Source organism: Talaromyces marneffei, chromosome 6, assembly GCF_009556855.1.
Source record: "Talaromyces marneffei chromosome 6, complete sequence".
NCBI lineage: Eukaryota > Fungi > Ascomycota > Eurotiomycetes > Eurotiales > Trichocomaceae > Talaromyces > Talaromyces marneffei.
The window spans coordinates 1,711,167-1,732,725 of record NC_072353.1 but is presented as its reverse complement, the minus strand read 5'-3'; the positions used below and the strand labels follow the sequence as shown (position 1 = coordinate 1,732,725).

The 21,559-nt window shown below is 45.3% G+C and overlaps 5 protein-coding genes across 5 annotated transcripts; 2 read left to right on the top strand and 3 right to left on the bottom strand.

The window, feature by feature from the left end:
- Window positions 1-4,988: 4,988 nt before the first annotated feature.
- Window positions 4,989-6,319, bottom strand: EYB26_008128 (uncharacterized protein; the record flags this gene model as incomplete). Its single annotated transcript, XM_054267387.1, has 4 exons — window positions 4,989-5,207; window positions 5,268-5,333; window positions 5,411-6,109; window positions 6,191-6,319. 4 exons carry the CDS (start codon window positions 6,317-6,319, stop codon window positions 4,989-4,991), a joined length of 1,113 nt encoding a protein of 370 aa, XP_054123362.1.
- Window positions 6,320-10,833: 4,514 nt separating this feature from the next.
- On the bottom strand, window positions 10,834-11,820 carry EYB26_008127 (uncharacterized protein; the record flags this gene model as incomplete). Its single annotated transcript, XM_054267386.1, has 2 exons — window positions 10,834-11,619; window positions 11,674-11,820. 2 exons carry the CDS (start codon window positions 11,818-11,820, stop codon window positions 10,834-10,836), a joined length of 933 nt encoding a protein of 310 aa, XP_054123361.1.
- Window positions 11,821-15,183: 3,363 nt separating this feature from the next.
- On the top strand, window positions 15,184-16,437 carry EYB26_008126 (uncharacterized protein; the record flags this gene model as incomplete). Its single annotated transcript, XM_054267385.1, has 6 exons — window positions 15,184-15,239; window positions 15,551-15,995; window positions 16,045-16,092; window positions 16,150-16,182; window positions 16,235-16,318; window positions 16,396-16,437. The coding sequence occupies 6 exons, from the start codon at window positions 15,184-15,186 to the stop codon at window positions 16,435-16,437; spliced, it is 708 nt and encodes a 235-aa protein (XP_054123360.1).
- Window positions 16,438-17,673: 1,236 nt separating this feature from the next.
- On the top strand, window positions 17,674-19,491 carry EYB26_008125 (uncharacterized protein; the record flags this gene model as incomplete). The annotated part of the gene is made up of 5 exons (XM_054267384.1): window positions 17,674-18,123; window positions 18,182-18,335; window positions 18,393-18,465; window positions 18,520-19,339; window positions 19,408-19,491. 5 exons carry the CDS (start codon window positions 17,674-17,676, stop codon window positions 19,489-19,491), a joined length of 1,581 nt encoding a protein of 526 aa, XP_054123359.1.
- Window positions 19,492-20,264: 773 nt separating this feature from the next.
- Window positions 20,265-21,340, bottom strand: EYB26_008124 (uncharacterized protein; the record flags this gene model as incomplete). The annotated part of the gene is made up of 6 exons (XM_054267383.1): window positions 20,265-20,353; window positions 20,417-20,507; window positions 20,566-20,666; window positions 20,720-20,878; window positions 21,052-21,096; window positions 21,247-21,340. The coding sequence occupies 6 exons, from the start codon at window positions 21,338-21,340 to the stop codon at window positions 20,265-20,267; spliced, it is 579 nt and encodes a 192-aa protein (XP_054123358.1).
- Window positions 21,341-21,559: the final 219 nt, after the last annotated feature.

Below are 21,559 nucleotides of genomic sequence, written 5' to 3'. Positions count from 1 at the left end.
CACGATACCTGATCCTTTCGCGGAGTTGCATTTATGACTCCTTCAAAATTCTTGATGTTTAGTGTTGCGCCACGAGTAGCATTCACCTCAAAAAAGCCCTAAAGGTCCAGTCAGGTGGTACGTGACCTTGACGGATTGCAATCCTTCAAACAAGAAAGACCCGCCACCCCTTGGACCATTTCGCATAGTAATCCATGCCTATTTTTAGCAAATGAGCAAATTGATGGTTAGGAAAAGTTTGTAAAAGCCCCCCTTGGATCGACATTGAACTTCCATCTTCATAGCTTAGTTAAACGCTCAATCTTTTTCGTGTCAAACAAGCCCTGGCTAGTTCCACAGAATCCGTCGATTGACACTTTGCAAATGAGATCACAGATGAAGGATTATGTAGAAGGGGTGGTCTGAATAAGTTTTATCAGGGAGAAGGGGGAAAAAGGAAAAACAAAGTTGGGTAGTCTAAACATCTGAGCCTCTAGGGCTTATCTACCTTGGCTATATGATAACGAGAAACAGTTTAAGTATCCACGTGTGGTGGTATTTCTGCCACATAGAGTAGGTAGTAAATTGCATAGATGCAAAAGCACATATTTTACAAGACACAAAACAAATCCGTATTGTAAAAGGTTAATTAAGACGCGACTCGAATACATTTCACACGGCTTGGCTAAATTAATACTAGTTCTTACAAGTGCTCTGTATCGACCCCATAATGGGACGCCTGAAGCTAGTGAGTTAGTGGTAACTTATCAGAAATATAAAAGGCTTAAATAAGTTAAGTTGGGACAAGTAAATAATAATTATGCTCCATAACACAATATATATCTGTTTATCTTATTGGTCGGATGAATATCCCTTTCATTAAGGTTCACATCATCCTGTCAGCTTTTTTCTGATTCGACGCGTCGTTCACCTCTAGTGTCACTGTCACACTGTCTATGATTTGATACTCCATTACTGGGGGGGGGGCATTGGAGCATGGTGACATGGTCTTGTCTCCTATGGAGACTGTTCCAGTTTCTCACTTCCGACGTACCAAATACAGAAAGAGCACTTGGAGACCGCAGGACGAGAATAGTAAATGATCAAAGCTTGTCGGATGGGTCTTTTTTCTTGATACGTACTACGTAGTACCAAGTATGGAACTAACTATGTTTAGCATATTGAGACGACAAATAAGGAAGTAGGGATGTAATTTAGGGCATTCGGAAATGCCAATTGCACTAGTCTTCTACGGAGTAGCATTCGATCAATAACATTTTGTGGAAGGCTAGCTCAGACACAATGCATTGGAGGCAATATACGTATAGGCACTTGTGGAGGATCGGAGAGTCAGATTCTAACCTCCTTACCGAACAGTCGGGCATAGAAGGTTGGAAGCTTGAGTGATCATAGTGCTGATATGATATGGACCTGGGAAATCTGTAAGTTTGAAATGGAAAAGATATTACGTAGGAGTTCATCCACTTGATCACGTTGGTGCCTCGACGTTGTTTTTTGAATAATTATCGAGACAACACCTAACTGGAAACATTCGACCACACAGCCAGCATCATATCTCATGGCCGGAAAATAATGCATTCGTCATCATTCACACAAATTAGACTTAGTACATCAATTAGTGAAAATATATCCGAATATCCGGTGACTACAACCTCGGAACCATGCGCAGCTTTGAAGATAGTACTCTAAAATTGAGTGATGTGGTAAAAAGAGATTTGCAATTCAGCTTCAATCTATCATACTCCATGAAATCGACGCCGGTTAGAGAACTACTGCCGAGAGAACCTTAAAAACAAAAAAAAAAAAAAAACCGAGCTCAAGGCCCCTTGTTGACCCACAGACCCTAGAGCCTGAAGTTTGGAGACTGTAAACCGGGATCGTCGCTTGCGCAAGAATTACTACTGCGTAGTACGTGGTAGGGTGGTATAAACGGACTATTTCAAACCGTGATTCGTGTAAACCCCATGTTTCAGCTTCAATATCATATCTCGGTAGGAATTCGAAGATAAAGTTCCGAGGAAAGCCGGATATGTATGAACCTCGATATAGGATAGATCGGAGATGCACGGAGGTCTCTGAATGGCTTCCGCTTGGATAGTTGATAGTTTATTGGCGTACTCTGTAGTCTGTACTACAGTATATTAGGTAAAATATGGTTCACTGACTATCACTAGTTGAGTTAGTGATTCGGAATATGCAGATTGCGTATTCGGCACCAATGACACTTCGGCTGTTAATTACAAATACTGGACCGAAACATTACCTAGGTATTTAGGTATTTCATGTATTTTTACACTTTGGTATTTCAACATGCGTAAGCTTACATATCTAACTAAGTTGGTTAACTAACTACCGTTACGTAGTAACTAACTAGTACATGAGTCTCCGCCAGAATGCTAACCTTCTACTGTAGTAGACTTTGAGGCTCATGAGACTCTGACAAGAAGCTTCTGTTACTCGTTATTAGGAAGAATGATAGTACCATCCCAAAGAAGCTACCATTATGACATGGGGCTGAACAAATAGCTTCCAGTTGATCAAGGAGGGGGTGTCAGATACAGACTAAAAATAGCTATGAAAATTGTAGCGTGTGCACGTGCTTCCTCCAATAGCATGTATCAATTCATGAATCATACTGTAGCATGTTCTACAGAATACAGAGTAATACTGACGGGATTTGACGGAGTTTGGCAGAACTTATCTACGTCTTGCGAGACGCAGTTGATATGGATTCCGTATACAGAGCCAAGTACTCAGCCTCAAGGACAAGAGTTCTGCGTAGTCATGTTTACCTGCAGCGTAAAGGCGGCACCGGATCATTGGCTACTCTATCACAGGGCGGCAGTGTGCCAATGCTCCAGATGCCGACTGAATGGAAACACGGGATGGCGTGGCTCCACAAGCCTGAAAATGATAAAATGTACGAATGAGCAATTCAGGTATATACTCTATATGTTTGCTTATGCTTGTGCGGATGTCGATATCGTGCAAATTGCCTCGAACATACATTTTGTTGGAAACTATTGATTGAAAACGAGGCTGGCAAAGCGGCAATTGTCTGTCTTTGGGTTCAAAACTTCGTTTTCAATTTGAGCATGCTGAGGCGGTTCCAGCCGAATGGTATGAGGGGGCTTGCAGTCCAATGTGACCCTGGGGAAGTCCAACATAACGCCCGCTTGAGATTCGAGATGCTTAACCGAAGCTAACTATCAAACCATAATATATGAAGTTGCTCTGCCTGTAATGTATTGTCTTATCTCCGAGCCCTTGAATTTCAGAAACAATCGGATTTCACATGGCTTACGGAGTGCCTCACCTAGAGTACGCCGCATTGGAACTTAATAGGACATAGCGCATCGCCTGCAGGTCATCACTGGCGAGTCATCAATCAGTCACACGGGCATACTGGAGACGCATTTCAGTCTATATGCCTATATTTGCAGGGATATGGTAGAGTCATGCATTAGTGACATGTCACATTCAAGTATATTCGTATGTAGGCCAGAAGATCGTCATGCCTGGATACTTCATCACTACTATTTAGGATGTATGATTCGAATCTTGATTCTACCTGTAATACAGATAGATACTAGAGGACCAACTTGTTGGTTTCTTCAGACCCTGGGGACTAGATTGTTCCGCGTATGCAACCTATACTAATTATAACAACCTTTAATGTTAAGCATAACTATCGCTTAATTCAATCATGTTACTGACCGGGCCGAGCCCTAAGTTGACTGGTCAAATGACTACCTACTGAAGCTAGCGGATATCCTGTCATCGTACTACAGTAGTATGAAACTAAGGTTCATTTTGATACTACGTACTGTCAAGATACTTTGTCACATGATTAGGGCGATATGTAAGGTATGCCGCATCGTAGACTGGAATGATTGGACAAGGGGCAGTTAGGTAGTTGCAGGAAATGCTCTAGAATTATTCTAGAGAACTTCTTCCTGAGATCAATGATGCAACCAAATAAGTCCAGGGAAACAAAGATTACATGCACACATGGCAAACCCTAGTCCATATGTTACAATGGCCTGTCATCTAGACATGGCCATTTCAGCGGGAATTACTTCGTATTCATTTTTGAGTCTAGTCTTGCCTATTTTCTTGCGTTGCCCAGTTCCCAGTTATTGTTTCCTGAAATTACCCTAATGAATTTCTCCATACCCTGCACGTAGCACCTGAACCTGAGATTCTCAAACTGACTAGTACCGTATTGGACGCCTGATCAGCATCGCCGATTCAGCTGTCTGATAGAACAATAGTAGAGTAGTGACAAATTAGTCGACGGGAGATACACAGCGATATGGTGCCACGGCGTCCAAGCTGACATCTCGCCTACCCTAAAGAGTAATTTAATTCCGGAATTTCCACCAGTAAGTCCGTACGTAACGTAGGTAAAAACGACAAAATTTACGAAAATTACAGCGTGTACTGGCAATTCCAACCTTATTTGGGCTTCAATTAAGCTCTGACCCCTGGCGGATGGCTAACAGCCATCATTGGCCAATCACATCAGAACTTATGTCTATACGAATATACGTGGGATACGCGGGTTCGCTAAAGTAATACCGGTACGCAGATATACATCCACATTGGGTACCAATACCCAAACAACCATACGTTCGTTTTCTTGAAGTGAATGAAGAATCAACCTTGGCAACAAGATATAGAAAAAAGGTATCAAAATATATACAGTTGAAAAACAATGGTTTATATATCAAAAAGCCAACATGATGCGTGTCCCAATGCATGCCATACCGTAAGACCTGAGACCGGGCCGTAATTCCGTAACAACAAAGAAACTATTCTTAAAATGGCTAATAGCTGCGCTGGCGGCTAGCTCCACCAATGATGCGCTGCTATACCAGCCTCCTTGATCACGCTTTTAAAAACATCAATTGATAGTAAAACGTCTCGATACGGAGTGCGCCGTATGCTCCGTGCGATCCGCAAGGAATCTTCGTAACTAGGTGTCATTAATCTTCTTCTTCTTCGTCTTCTTCACCGTCTAGCTGTCTTTTCCGTTTTCTGCTTGTGAAAGTTGTGGTCCTCGCCCTCGGACTTTGTAGTTCCCTATGCTCGATTCCTGGAGATGTGGTTGCAAACTCGTTTTCCGAACCGTCGTCGTGTAAGCACTTCAGTTGCGATTGGATTTGCTCCTCGGCGTACTCTTGGCTTGCTCCTAGGTCTTGCAACTGTACACTATCTAGTTAGTGTCATCATTCCATTCATTGAGCGATTTGAAATTCTCTCACCTTGTCGGCAATTATCCGGAATTTTTCCGTTTGCCAATATTTATACGCCTTGTGAAGTAGTTGAATCTAAATGTAAAAGGTTAGCTACTTCATGAGCTCAGGAAAGATTTCGGGGATGTAATAGTAGGGAGACACGTACTCACATCTGCCTCTTGCCATGCCGCCGCACTCTTTCTCCTCCGCAACATGCGCATCTGGAGTCGAGCCTCGCTAGTATTCTTGCCGTATCGTTCGCGAAACATTTCCGCCACAATCTTCCACGATAGATTCTGTGCGCGAAGGTTCTCGACAAAGGCGTCTTCTTCCTCCGCCTGGGGGTCGCGACGACCTCTTCCAGCGGGGCGAGTCTTTTGGGGTTCTTGTTGGTTCGGATCTACTATTTGGCCTCCTCGACGCTCGTGTTCAAGTCGTTGTAGGCCGTCTGGGTGTGGTAGTATTCTCACGGGCGAGTTGCGTTGTGACGACAGAGTGTTGGGTATCATTTGCCGTTTCGGACGCTTAGAACTGGTGGGTTCTAATGCATAAGAACCTGTGTGAGTCGAGCCATAATTGTAGAAATCCATTGTTTGTTGTTGCTGCTGCTGCTCGTGGTGTTGTGGATGCTGATAGCCAAAACTTGGAGAAGAGCTCGGAGCGGGGATATAATCGTGGTATGAACTCGTGATACCGAGTCCCTGTGAGACCACTGTGTCATCGATGTATGGATATTCTTGAGAATGATGACTCAATCCGGGGCTGGGACGAGGTTGCATATATGGGCTATCAGCTAGGCTGATGGGTGTCAGCACGTTTGTGCCATGCTGTGTACGTTGGTATTGATGAGAGACTCCAAAGTAAGGTGACTGTGCAAAATTCTTTGGTCAGTAAAAATCAACACGCGACGCCGCGAAGATTTTGAGACGATCAAGTCAGTTTGAACGTACAGAGTGAAGGGTAGACCAGCGAGGATCTGTCGGATCCATATAAACCCCGGTGCGGGACAAGTGTCCTGGGGTTTCCGGAGGGCCAGACATGACTTCGACTGTATCAGAATACGCTGGTGAAAGAAGCATGACGCTGCCCTTGAAATCTACCAGGCAAGTTATTTGGCGGTCAATGATCAAATAGGAATGAAATGTGTTCAAGGATAGACGAGGGGCAGAACAAGAAGACAGAGATAGAGATAGGCATTCAATATGTATAAATATATTGAACCCAGTGGGGGGGCTAAAGGTGATTGGCCAGCAGATACGCAAGCCCTAGAGCTTGAATGTGCTCACTCCTGGAGGCGAGGTCAATACAACATGGACCTGCAGAATAAACGAATTAACCAAATATGGAAGCAGACAGTGTATACTAACAGTTGATCTATTTAACCCTTGTAATCAGTAAGACTCTAAGAATAGTGATTCTTGCTTCCGTACAGATGGGTTTTTCCGGATCGTCTCTGATCCAGTCACTCGGGTAATCCGTGAGCGGGACGATGAATGGACACGCAGTATGAGATGGCACGAGCGTATATGGCCTTCTAGAAGGTTAAGAATCACTCCAAATTTGTCTCGGAGAACTAAACAGGAGCTGAAAGCGTGTCGAAACGTAGATATGCAAGGCAGACTGTTTCTTGCACGGTTGATGTCCTCGGCCTGGATATGACTGGTTCAGAGGGCGCAATAAATTCCGCAAGCGTGAAAACCAGTATCGCCGTGGAGGGTACTGTGCCACCAAATACTGCCCCAAAAGAGACTTGAGCAGCAGCAAGTATCCGTCTATTTGTCGTCTGTCAGTGTCAGTTACCTAGCAACCTAATGAAGGTAGGCGTAACACGTATGCTTTAAGTCCGGGCGAAATGATCATTCAATCCTAGCTTCCCAAGGACAGGGATAACCTAAACGTTTATAGCCTGCAAATAAGCGCTTTATTACTTTTAGGCTACGGAAAACACCAACACGTCAATTCATCGACAAGCGTAAACGCTGCGCTACTCTGACTAGTGCCTATGCTGGAAGACCCATGGCTACAAGCCTGTAACCCTGTTTAGTTCGACGGGGCCTAGCCCCCAATACAATGTAGATGTACATTGGACGGCTCAGGTTATTAAACAGTGTGTTAAAAAAAAAGTCTGGGTATCTATGGAGTGCGTATTTAATTATGGCTATCCATTAGCCCATCACTTGGCGCGGCATGGCGTTGATGGGGTTTAAATTAGTTCACATTAGCCTAGCATGGAATAGATTTGGCCAAGCTCGGCAGTAGGGTACGTATGACTTGAACTAATTGAGTCAATCGCATTCTAGGTACGACATATGAGTAGTCCGTACCTCCTACCACCTAGAATAGATGCCCATAAATCATAAGATCAAGTGGAAGGAAGTTCAAAGAACAAGATCTAGAGACCCACTACCAAAACTCATGGATGACTTGACTTCTTTTGTCCCTTTTTTTCGAGTTCTTGGAGTTAATGGTCTCCGCATAGTGGGCAGTATCTGTCGTTCCATAAACCTACTACGTAGGTACTAGTTAGTTTTATGGAGCACCTGTAATAAACCCTAATTTCATTCTCGCTGGCGTAAAGAATAACCAATCATCGCACCACAAACCGAATTGATCCTCCTTTAAGCATTTGGCATAGTGGTATGGTAGTATGAAGATTGCCACAAGCATGCTTAAGAATGCACAATAGACGTTCAACTCGTGATCCTTGAAGCCACTGAGCGATGAACATAACCTAATATTGGAATATATTTCGTGGTTTTACGTTTCCGTACTGTACCGGTATCAGTGCTTACGCCCCTCGTACGCTGTACGAGCTATATAAGTTACAAACAATACTGCGTAAACCGTATAACCGACCCAAAAGGGAAAATAACCATACCGATTCCGAACGAACGCGATATGAAACCTACTAATCTTGTACCTAAAGGTTTACACCTTTCTTCTATTTTAAGCAGTACATGGCTGTAGCTAGTTAGTATAGAGTTTAATCATATCAAAAACATACTAAAGAAGTTTGATTACTACGGAGTACTTGGGATTCTAACGTACCGTCTAAAAGATACCTAGGGTTCGGAAAAATTTCGTTTCATAGTAGTGCTCAGATGGGGTTTGCGTGCCACACTATGGAGTAGTTAGAGGAGTATACTAGCCCAAGGCTGAGTTTCCGCGGAGCCCACCCGATTGCTAAAGTGCTAGGAAAACGGAGCGATGGGACAGACTACAGAGATAGTAGAGTCTTCTAATCTGGAAAGATCTTAGTTGTAACAGTAGATTATGATCCTGGGCCGCTAGTTCGCTGCGTACCACGTACTAGTGCGTAGTCGAGTCTTGGTGCCATTCTAGGCTGACTCGCTAAATTCTGAACCATACGAAACGATACGATACGATCATTACACCATATTCTTTGGACCCTGTACGGAGTAATCATTGCATGATTTACGTATCCGAATATCCGTATGGATTTCGCCGCGTAAATATAAAGGTCAAGGCGCGATATCCACTGGGGCCATTTCAGAAAAGAGTAACTACTTCTTACTTATTTTGGCTAGAGTAACTGGGTCAAGAGAAGCGTTGGAGATACGGTGTGGTTATGTACGGTGTACACATAACCGAGACGGTGTTCATAGTACTTTCGGACCCTGGTAGGGATTTCGGGTCCGAATGGGATTTCGAATCCGAAATTTGCTCTCCTGATCTTTAATACCGACCTATTTGAGGTAGGAAACAAACCCCATCAATGGGATATATGGTCAAAACACTTCAACGTCGTGCCCGGGTGCAAGGGGGAGCCAACACTATGACAGCACAGCATGTGTGACCATGCAATCAGCAAGGGGTGCAAACTAGCCCTAACTTCCCTTCCACCCGTTCTAGAAACTATTCCAGGACATGCGGATATGCAGACAACCTAGCTCGACAGCAACAACTCTTTCCAGGGGGTCTTTCCAGGGTTTCAGGCATTATTGCTCGATCTCGCCTTTCCATCCCCATGAAATTCAAATACCTTGACTTAGACCCAACACAATTAAATTGACCAGCCGCAGACAAACAACAGCCTTGGAACTCCTCTCTCCAGAAAATTCTTGATATTGCCTCCCCTCCATACCCTTGAAAACATTACCTTATTTTAGATCCAACCAACAATAATTAAATTGATCTAGGGAATTTCCGTCCCTGGATGAGGTACTCCACCATGCTTTACCACATGGGTTGGACATACACAACCAACACAGGAACTCCAGATATAGGCAAAATTACAGAATACCTGCACATGCCACAATGCACACACCCTTGCAATCTGGAACTAACAGCATAAGTAGTTTATCTATATTGATTTTCAGCCACTTCCAACCAACAACCCTCCCATAAACGGCACAGATCAGCCACGTGCAATGCTCAAGCCCATCAGCACTCTTTCCACATAAGCTTCTTTTGTGGATGTCAGTTCTGCAGGTTGCACCAACAATAAAAAGATTGCTCATACTTGCTGTCAACTGGTGGTAGGAGAACAATGCTATGCAGCGGTAATCAGCATGCTGGGATTGGCGCCCATATACCCTGTGCATATATCCCTATCGAGTCATGACCAAATAATTTCTATGGGCTGAAATTAAGGTATACGTAGTATAACATAGCCACGTTTATTTTGAGTATGGCGGAGTGGTTTTTTGTTGGTGCAATTCAGATCTTTTTTGCAGACTTGCATGTTGGTTGTAGGGAGGGGAGGGTGATAAGGACAGTGGTACAGTATTCGCTGGTTAGGGCTAGACTGATCCCAAAGCGGAAAGCTATCAGAATCTACCTAATCTGGTAAATCCTCGACCTTCATGGATGACATTTAATAGACATGGATATAAATATGTATGGTCAGATATTCTATAGGATGCATTGTGTTTTAGTATTTGTCATGATAGAATATTTAGCGTTTGTGTTTGTCGAAACGAGCTGTGTATGACCAACCACTTGGTATTTCTACTAGAGCAGAAAGACTCTAGTTAATTCCAACATAAAACGTTATGTAGATGTATTATTAAAACAGGTGCTACCTACCTGCACCTGCATTGCCAACAAAACTGTCTACCTACCCCTGAGTATCCTGGGAGAATTGTTTTAATTTACCTACTGCTGTTCACAGGCACTTTCCTGCAATAGACAGTTCGTCTTGCACGTCTTCCCACTCATTCATTCGAGAAAACCGTGCGTGGGCTTGCTGATTCAATCAAGTTTCATGTCGTAACACACTCAAGCTATGACATATCGAGCTCTGTAAATTTTCCTATACCTATTTGACCCAGAATACAGATAATTGGGTTTGGAAAGTCGAGTTTCTCCTTGTGGTTTTATCGATTGGGCAAGAGCCTAATCAAAGAAACGATTCTGGTAATATGATTCATAAGATTTCGTAGAGAATGCTTCTGATAAATCAATAGCCGCAAATCAAGCTGTAACTAAAACCCAGGGACCAAGTACATTTAGCGGTATCTATGAATTCAACTAGAAAAAAACATGATATCAATCATCCAAACGCCTGTATCCATTTAATTCGTATATCTCAATTCAACCTCCGGTACAATAACAACGATATCAAGACGCTTTATTGATGTGACGGCCTCACTTCTCTTTCCACAGTCAGCAGGGCAGAAACGGAGCACCGGTCTGCTGAGCTTCGGCGGATGGGTTCAGCAGGTTTGGGTTGGTTGACAGCTCGGAAACCTCGATTCATTGCTGGCAAAGTATTCGACGTGAAATCCTGCTGTGGCTCTGGTGATGCTGCGGGACTGCCGTGGGGCGTGGGGGGAAGATGTCCACGAAGTGGGCTGTGAGAGAAGCTGCTCATGATTGCTTTCTCCGCCCACTTTGGATTGATTTCGCGGCTATCGCGAGAATACTCGGTAGAAATCTTCGACCAAAAAGAGGCCGAGTATGCTTCGTAAATAGCATGCAGACGAGACATGTCAATATAGCTCTGGTGGTCCTCCTTGCGGTAGCCAGCCACATTCGCTTCGTAGTTGCGGGTCACCGATGGCTCTAGTGTGGTTGGCGTATTGTGTCTATCGGGCTTGGGGAGAATGGGAACCGGTGCGCGATGTGATTGTTGTGAAGCATCGTCAGAAGGCGCTCTTTGTGAGGGCTCTGGGCTGGAACGAGGAGACAGGACTGGAGACAACCGAGTTATGTGTGTATTATCAGCTAGCTCTCCGCCAGCAGAAATTGAGTTGAATGATCCGATCGACGACACAGAATCGCTGCGTCGGCGGTTGTTGTTTCCATATGACATTTGATGGTAGTGTAAACGACATGCCAGTTCTGTTTTCTTCAAGTGCGCGGCAATATGTTTGTACGGCATTTTGTGCATTCGAGTTCGGACTAGATAAGCTTCCTATTTGCGATATGTTAGTCTCAATTCCATTGAACTTTTTATTCCGCCGCATACCTCTTCTTCAGTCCAGGCTCTGCCTCCACCCGTCGAGGACACCCGACGATGGTGTTTGTGCACTCGGTATTCTGGTTGCTCCATAGTTGAGACTGGTGACTTGCTGGCTTCAATTTCGGAGCTGCTGGGATAGGCAACTGGAGACATGGCGATATAGAGATGTGCCCAATGATTTCAAGTAGGAATAGTAATGAAGTAATGTAAATTGGAGTGTTGATTAAGATAATTGGATCGTCAAGACCTCCTAGTAGTTGAAAACGACAGAAAGATAAGTCGATGCACTAAAATTGCCCAGCCAGTGGGTATGTTGAGAGAGAAGTGAATGAAGAAACAACGGTGGGCCAGCCTACTGAATGATTGATAGAAAAACAATGCATTGAAATGTTCCAAGCGAGAGCTTTTATGTCTTTCTCGAGCTCGCTGTATTGGTGAATGCAAGTTTGACGACCAAGTCAATTGACCCCGTGTTCCTGAAGGCTGACACACTATAGCCTCTGGTACCAGTAATATGGCAGCTCCGTTCCCGTGTTTGTGGTATATGGAGCCTGGATGAGAAACGTTAAGATCGCCGAATCAGTTTAGTGTTTGGTCTCTCTCTCCATTTCTGGCAATATAGCATAAGTCTTGAGACAATGTGGCATAAGAACTGTGTATGAAGTAAACAGGAGGCTTAAAAGCCAAGCTTAGATCCTTCCCCGAGTTACTCGTTTAGGAGGTGCAGGAACAGGAAGCGCCTCCTGTCTAAGACTCTTAAGGTTAGAGGCTGTATAGCTCGAACATGCAGTCTGTTCTCCTTGTTCCAAGACAACTGGGGCTGCGGCTTGGTTTGATTCAATTGCGCCCGCTATGATCAACAGAATGGGCCACCTACTATGAAGTCAATTGTCGACGGATGACGATGGATTACGAGAAGCACGGTCTCTCGAACAACCCACCTGTTTGCTGTCACTCTGAGAACTGCCTCATGGTGAGTCTTTGGGTATCGAGACACAGCACTGACAGCTCGGTCGGTCGATGGAGTTTCAATCTGAATTTCCTGCGACTGGCCATGTTTCCAAGATGGATGGAACCAATGTAAGGGACCGTGCAGGTACTGGACTTAGTGACCGATTGATAAGGCTCAATCGGGAGAGATGAAGAAGATGGAATACTATGTAGTGCTCGTAGTATAGAATGAGTGAGGGGAGAAGAAGAAGAAGAAGGGTTAGCGCTGAGATGAAACTGCGGCTAGGCTGATTTTTGCTGTGCCTCCGAGGAAGGTGCGACAGAAGGCGTCCCTCACCTCCTTCCTTAAGTTCCTTTGATTTCCGTCCCTCGCGAATTGTCCAATAAGAACGCGCGATCCTCGCAGCTCCCATATTAGGTCTAGCGTGATCGCTGTGAAACTTTACCTTTTTCCTGAGCATCGCCAGAAAAACAATCAAGCAATTCATGCCTTCTAACTTTTCTCCTCCCCTCTTTTGTTTCTGGATGAGACAATTCAGTCCTTATTGCTGTTTTCTTATACAAGGACTCCCCTATAGCACACGGTTGTGCCTTCTGTTATACACGGAGAGGTGATATCCCCAAGTCATCGCAGACTGATTACCGGACATTCAATGGGGACAAGGAGTGTTTCTGGGAAGATAATTGCTCTGTCCCCGGGTTCAAGCAATTGATGTTGAGGTTTCAATGCCGTCTGGTATACGTTCTATACATAGTAGGTAAACGCAATATGGCACCAGACCGCCGAGCACATGGCTTGTGCCCCAGCTGTCGCTTCGTTAGTGGCTCGGCCAAACAAGTTTGTGGTCGTCAAGCTTCACATGATGTACGACTCGATCGTCCATCTCTTGGGAAACACAATGAGTGACAGGACCGTTTACACTGTTACAGGGTTTATGACCCGTGCGCCCTCAGAGATCACCGCTAAAGTTTCACCTGATGATACTCTACTATGTAGAATGCCCCCACAATCTGCTCAGATGTATGCACGTTTGTAGACGGTGTGTCACCTTTAGCGCCTAGGACCTGGATCACTTTCGCACAATCACTGACTAGATAGCGGATTCTGACCTCAAACATACATTGTCGGGACTTCTATCTGGCATGATACGTTTTGATCAGGATTGCCGGATATAGTTAATGATCGCGTTGAAACCAGATCAACCCTCACTCAGGGTTAATGACCAATGATCTGGACCTAACCAACGGGCTGTGTTCCAGGCTTCCGAGTGATATAACTAAGGGTTGTGAGGATGACCGATCGGAGGCTATGCTCGAGCCTCTCGGCGGGGGTTCAGCAAATGCGATGCTGCCAATGACAGCAGCACATAATCGCGGAGACCCTATTTCCAGCCATCTTCTTCTCGGCTTGCTCATTTACGGAGTAATACGAGACGAACCACAACGCAGATAAACATGATGGGGAAATGGATATCCTTGTTCATGATCCTGTTAGAGTACATAGAGCTGACCCGGTCTTCACACACTTTCAATGTTGACTGACATGCGGAGACTCTGCAGCAAAAACGCCCTTCTGTGTATTACCGACTAACTCACTTGCTTCCGAAGGTCTGGAAGTGCACGGAATCAGCCTGATTTGCTCATAGTACGCATGAATGAATCGATATCTCGTCAAACTGGATGCTCTTTGATTCCTCAGCGCTGTCCAATGACAACGACAGTACCCTAGCTTGGCCGGACTCTTCAGAGTCTTCACTAATAGCAAGCCCAGACCCACCATAGGCCCGCCCCGGGGAACCCCAGAGGATGAGATCACAGCCTAAACAAAGCCATTATGGACGGAAGGGTCTGGACTCGTCTCTTCCCCAAGTAACCTTAAGTAAACATCGAAGACACGCATCCACATCCACTTTTGTCGCTTGATAATTCTTCTGACCAGATCTCGACTTTATCTTCGTGTATTTAGTTTTGTTCATCAACATGCTCGTGGCGTGACCACTGACCAGAATCCACAACAACCGGCCAGAATAGCTACATCGCCTACCCTACCCCTCTTCTTGTTCAACCCCTCCCTACACTTCCCTTGTCACCTCCGCATAGACTACCGTATACCCAGAGACTTCCATCTGATCAGCTTGTTTGCATGTCCTGTGTACAGTTCGTTTTGTTTTGTTTCGTTGATACTTGCAGCCCATTGCAATAACAACAACAAGTGTACACACTATTTACATCCAAACTCGGATTACTCCTCCTGTTGACTTGACAAACTCTCCCCAAGCGTTCGTGTCTTTTGTCACACTTCCTTCGGCTGTGCTGCCCCCGTCCGATCGGTCGGGGAACTTGATTCTCTGGACTCTCCCTCTCCCTCAAGTCATCCTCAGCGAAAAGAGCCAGTCAAAAGGCCAAAATCAGCCTTACAGCCCTCTTCACTCGCCGCCTGTGTAACCCCCGAAGTTCAGCATCTCTTCTGACCTTTCTCGAGTCTCAAAACAAGGCTCCCTGAGTGAACATCCTTTTTGTATCTTCTTTCTTCCGAATTCCATTCTACCTTGTGTTATGTACCAGATGAATTTCCAGATCTCCGATCATCGCCAGACACCAGCCCTATTTTCCATGATGTCGTGAGTGCAACTTTTATTATTATTATTATTATTATTATTATTATTATTATTATTATTTGTCACTTTCTCACCCCTTTTCTCGCTTGTTTCATTTGTAATTTATTTTTTATTTTTACCTTAATGTTATGTGCGTCGCATGATGTACTCCGTTTGTATTTCCCGATAGAGTATCACCTCGACTTTCTCTCGCTTTCTTCTCATTGCTGTAGTCTTGTACGCTCACCGGGCACTGAAACCAAACATACAAACAAAACTCCTCTAAGGTCACCCACTAACAAACTATCGCTTTTCTTTTTTTGGTTTCATTCTAGATCCTCTCCTATGTCGAAACGTGTCAAAGGCTCGGCGGGACTCAATCGGTCATCAGCTCAACAACAGCAGCAAGCAGCTTTATCTGCCTCTAGCCTAGCACCTCCATCCGCTTATCCTCTTACCACTCCCACTGCGCAAACTCCCTCTCAGCCCCAGCCTCACCATCATCAACTACAGCCTCAGTCGCAGCAGCAGCAACAGCAGCAGCAACAGGTGAATCCAAGAAAAAGACGCTCACCTCCATCGGCGACTACAGCAACAGCGGGTATTTCAGCGATTCCTGGATCAGGGGTTGTCGCGCCTGTCATGTCTGATATTTCTGGAGGAATTGTGGAGACTCCACCAAAGAAGAAGGGCAGGACTAATACGCCATGGACTGCAGAGGAAGAACAGAGACTTAAACAAATGCGCGATTTGGGCAAGAGCTGGAGTGAAATCGCCAAGGTAAGATACGCGACAGTTCGTGGAAAAGTATCGTCTGACCTGCTGCTAGACCTTTCCAGCCCGGACTGAGGGAAGTGTGAAGAAGCATTGGTACAAGGTAAGTCCGAACCCGCAACCCCTATTCTCGATGAATGAAAACTGACAGCCATACTAGGACATGCATTACGCTGAATTCGGTGAAGATGAGGTATTTACTCCACGATCACTGTTTCCATCATCCAACCCTAACAACAACCTAGAGCGTGGCATTGCGCGAAGCTATCAAAGAGTACGAGGCGAACAAGTGGAAGGTTATTGGCCAAAAAATTGGGAAGCCAGCAAAGGTAGGACAGTTCTTCGCTCTGGACTTTGAACTAGGTCAGCGCGCGGGTCCAATCTTACTGAGAGTCATGTTTTGTAGGCATGCGAACAATACGCGAAGGAGCATTTCAAGAATCTTTGAGTATCTTCTAGTCGTTCGCGCGATTCGGCCACCGAACGAGAACAAACTTGCATGCCACGCGCATGCTATCAATGACGAAATGATGCGAAAACAAGGATGTCAAGGATTGATGGATGACACACGGACTCATGGCCATGAAAACATGCTGTTCCAATGAACAAAAGACCTCAAAGGAGGCAAAAGGGGGATATCGGCTGATCTTTTAGGCGTTTTGCAGGATGCGACACGCTCATGCTTCACATCCGGAATCATGGCGTTTCTTTTTGAGTGTAGTCCGAATGGCAATGGGATTGGAAACGGGATACCTAATAGTGAGCGATTGCAGAAACGAAGCAAAATCAAATACAAAAATATTTTTCTCATGTGCTCTGTGCGCAGTAGATACATAGTACACTAAGTACAGGCATAGGCGTGATATAAGGAACTAATTGGGAAAATAGATACGGTACGGTAAGCTTTCCGTGGGGTTCGCTCCTATCAGGCTAAGACCTCATTCGCTTCAAGAGGAGAGGAAGAAATTTTATTCCTTCCTCTCTCCGTCGTTCCTCGCAGCAAAACCCCAGACCTGTCCTTCAGAATTGAAGGAGAATCAATTATCGGTACAATTACAGAGGTACATCCCATTCCTCCCATCTCTTCGGATCAAATCAATCAGTCAGTTCGGTGAAAGCTCGGACAAATCATCATTTTTCGCAGCTCGCTGACTCATTTTGCCTCACGTGAGTTACCTAACTAACTATAAACACAGATTAAAGCTTCATCCGTTCTCAGTACATCTCACCTCTTCTATTTTCATCCGATCTGCCCCATTTTTTTTATTAAGAAAAAAGACGCAAATATGAAAGCGGGCAGACAATCGGGTTCATCGCGAGATCAAGGTATCAAGGTAAAACTTGCATGCATGAAGACCGGTGTTCGGTAAAGGCGTACAGGATAACGCAGAAACAGTCGGGGAATAGTAGCGATCCAATTTCATTCTCGGAGAGCGACTGATTTCTGCCGTGGCCTGTACCCCTTTACTGTTCTGAGAGTATACGGTTGAACTTGATCTGGATAATTCCAGCGAAAGAACTTGTGCACGCTTATATTTCTTTTCTTTTCTTTTTCAATCCTTTCTATGATTCCGGCATGAGAAACTGAATCTTCTGTATTTGATTTCTCATGCACTAATGAATCAATTGCATACGGCGATTATCGTCAGGCCCGTGGTCGCTAACAATGTCTCTCTAATCTAGAATGGAACAACAACGCCCGGAAATCAGCCTAGCTGATCCAATCGAAGAAATTCGATCAGTCGAAAAGAGCCATGACACCAAAGCCTCAGAAATCATCACTAAGGAGGACAATGCCCAACATTGGCATGGTCACGTTAGTCGGCGTCTCACCGGCTACATGAAACGATTCGAGCAGCAGCTCGTTGAGTACAACATCGAAGCTCGCGGAATCCAACGTGTTGAGGAGCAGGAGCGTCATGCCTTAACCTGGGTTACCTACCTGCAGGTGTTCCTCTTGTGGGTTTCTATCAACCTTGCAGCGAACAATATCACTCTTGGTATGCTCGGCCCGTCCGTCTACGGACTTAGCTTTCTGGACTCGTCTCTGTGCTCCGTCTTTGGTTCCATTGTTGGTTCTCTCGCTGCGGCATGGTCTGCGACCTGGGGCCCGATATCTGGAAACCGGACATTGGTAAGTAACTCGACCTTTCGCAATCAGATTTAGGACTTATACTCACGGTGTAAAACAGGTCTTTGGTCGTTATGCAATGGGATGGTGGCCAAGCAAGATCATTGTTTTGCTGAACATTGTCCAAATGGTTGGGTACGGCTTGATTGACTGCGTAGTTGGCGGTCAAATCCTTTCTGCAGTCTCACCGGATTATCACATGTCGGTAGCAGTTGGTATGCTCTCTATCGCTTTTTTATTTGATACATATCATCATGCTGACAACTATCAAGGTATTGTTATCGTTGCAGTTATCACTTGGTTTATCGCCACATTTGGAATTAAATTCTTCCACCTTTATGAACGGTATGTCTATGCATTTCCTTCGAGTCATGAGCGGAAGCTAATGTGATGTCTTAGCTACGCGTTTCTCCCCCAATTGATCGTAGTATGCATCCTTTACGGCGTCTCCGCAAAGAAATACGACCTCGAAACCCCTTCAGTTGGAGACAGCTTAACAATTGCCGGCAACAGGCTTAGCTTCTTCTCCATCTGTCTCAGTGCTGCCATCACATATGCTCCTCTTGCCGCGGACTTTTTCGTGTATTACCCACCCGACACTCCCAAGGTAGTCAGCTTTGGTTTGACCTTCGTCGGGTTGACTCTATCTTTCACCATGGCTTTCCTCGTCGGTATTGGTCTGGCCAGTGGCATTGGCGGCGACACCGCTTATGCCGACGCATATAATGTCGGTGCTGGAGCCCTAATTGTCGAAGGGTTCAACCCTCTCGGCGGATTTGGCAAATTCTGCTCTGTCCTAGTAGCTCTAGGATTGATTTCCAACACCATCCCGCCCACATACTCCTCCGGTATTGATTTCCAGATCCTCGGCCATTACGCGGAAATGGTACCCCGAATCATTTGGAACACGATCGCAGTAATCATCTACACTGTTTGCGCTCTTGTCGGTCAGAGCCATCTCTCGGAGATCTTTACCAATTTCTTGGCCCTGATGGGGTACTGGGTCGCTATCTGGTTTGCTATTCTGCTGGAAGAAAGATATATATTCCGTCGTCAGACCGGATATAACTGGGCTGCGTGGGATGACCCAAGCAAACTGCCAATTGGTCTTGCCGCATTCGCTGCGTTTTTGGTCGGTTGGGCTGGTGCCGTGATTTGCATGGCTCAAGTTTGGTATATTGGACCGATCGCTAAGTTGGTTGGCGATTATGGCGCTGATGTAGGTTTCTGTGTCTTTTGTTTTTGTTCTCTTTTTTTTGGTCACGTACTAAACTTTCTTGCGACTAGATGGGTAACTACATCGGATTCTCATGGGCCGCATTGGTCTATCCTCCTCTCCGATACCTCGAACTACGGTATATTGGAAGGTAGAGAATTGGTTGTTCGAAAAATGGGCCAGGTGGAATGTACTGAAAGTTCCAACTTTGTCGGTCCACATTCGACAATTCATGGGTCAATTTGATTGACGATTGTCACGATGACCATACTGGCTAAACAGTGCATCAACTATTTTGGTTGCATGTCTAATGTCTAGTGTACTTTTGTTGGAGATTATACACATTTCCAGAGCTACTCGGGTAGTCGAGGACGTGTATAGTGAGTTAAACCAGAGAAGACAATATGAATCTAATTTAGAGTATATTAACGGCTCCTGCATCCATGTACTTGGGTGCCATCAATCTATTTGATTTTCCTAGGAAACGGCGACGAGGACGGACAGTGTGATTGTCGTGTTACTAAGTAACTCGGGACCGAATATTGAATCGCTCCTCTGTCCTATCAAGTACGTTGGTCACCAACATTGAAGAGGGCAACCACAAGTCACATGAATACCGCATCGTAATCGCCATCCACCTAAGGATGTCTAGATGCCTATTCTTGAAGATATAACCCAAAAAAAATCCGAAAAACGATCTGCTCTATTCTTCAACCCCTCGCTCGACTATACTACAAAAGTTTTGTTGAACAGATAAGGGAAAGAAACAAAAACAAAGGAAAGCTAAAGCAAAAAAAAGGATGTTTGTGTCTTGTGTCTGTGTGTTTTTCGCAAACTTAATCTTGATATGTTCAACGCAACTCTAAACCAATGAAGACATTTCGAGAATATAAAAAGTCTGCCTTTGATATATTGGGGGAGTGGTAATCTATCGGTACCAGTATTCGGGCTTGACGTAGTCTGCGAAAGTCTTGGGCTCCTCGTAAGGGGCGTGGTGGCCGTGGCCGTGGTCGTCGTCTGGATGAAGTATGATTAGCAAACTGGTTGGTCTTATACGGGATATCATTGGAATGTGCTTACGAGCATGGGCATCAGTATCGGGACCAACGTAGTTGAGCTTGACAACGTTGCCGCACTCGAGGCAACGCTCAATAGGGCGCTCACGGGAGACCTTTTCAACCGTTGTTAGTGACGCGTGCCGTATTTATCAGGGTTAGATTCAAGCTTACGGTCAACCAGTTGACGATGTGGGAGTCGACAGGGTAGCCAGTGCAACCGGCATATTGCTCGTCACCAGCTCCGTTGACGATGATGGGGTCCTCCAACGTTCCTACAGCCACGTTAGTCTCCGGATTATCACAACCCAAGTAAACATAAACATACCCTTGCGGGAAGCATCAAGAGGGCGCATGTCGAACACGTCAATACCCCGCATCTTTCCAAGCAATTCCAAACGCTCAAGACCGGTAGCCTGCTCGAGATCGGTGGGGACCTGACCAGGCTTGCCACCGAGGGGAAGGAGGTCATCTTCGGTCTTCACCTCTGTATAGTATCAAAAGATTCTGAGTTAGCCTCGGTTCACGTCACTTCGGGCACGGTGATATCTCGGATATTGTGTTCGGGGGGTACAAATTGATGTCCATATAGCCAGAGAAGTTTCCAGTACCGATTTGGCACAAAGTACAAGAATTGAGGGACTGAGGAGTGCGGCGAACCTTCGTATGGGATGATCTTTCCCGGGACATTGAGCTTGTTATCGACTGCGTAGAAACCATCCGTTAGCTGACCGGCTTGTAGACAGCACACTTTGACGTCATGAAAAATTCCTCCTTCTCATTCAATTGACTCCAGAAACCCAATTGACGTATATTGCAACATGTATTTTCGCGAATAGCAGCGGGGTTACGTACAGCGAGACACGGATGAGGTGAAAGGACGAGCTTTGGTGAAAGCCCTGACAGGGGCGCGCTTGGCGAGAGCGGAGGCAGCGCGAGTAGCGAACATTTTGCCAATTGTAATTCACAAGACCAATGTGAATATTCCTCAATTGAGTTGCAGAGAAAAGGGTGGAGGGGAGAGCAAATGGCGAGAAGTGCAAAAGAGAGGTTCGAATAGAGATCGGGTGAGGTGCGAGTTGCGTGAGGTTTCCCATCGCTCCGGCCCGTCATCCATTCCGGAAACGGTTTAGCGCATATCAAATTGGTTCCGATTGCTGAAAAATTA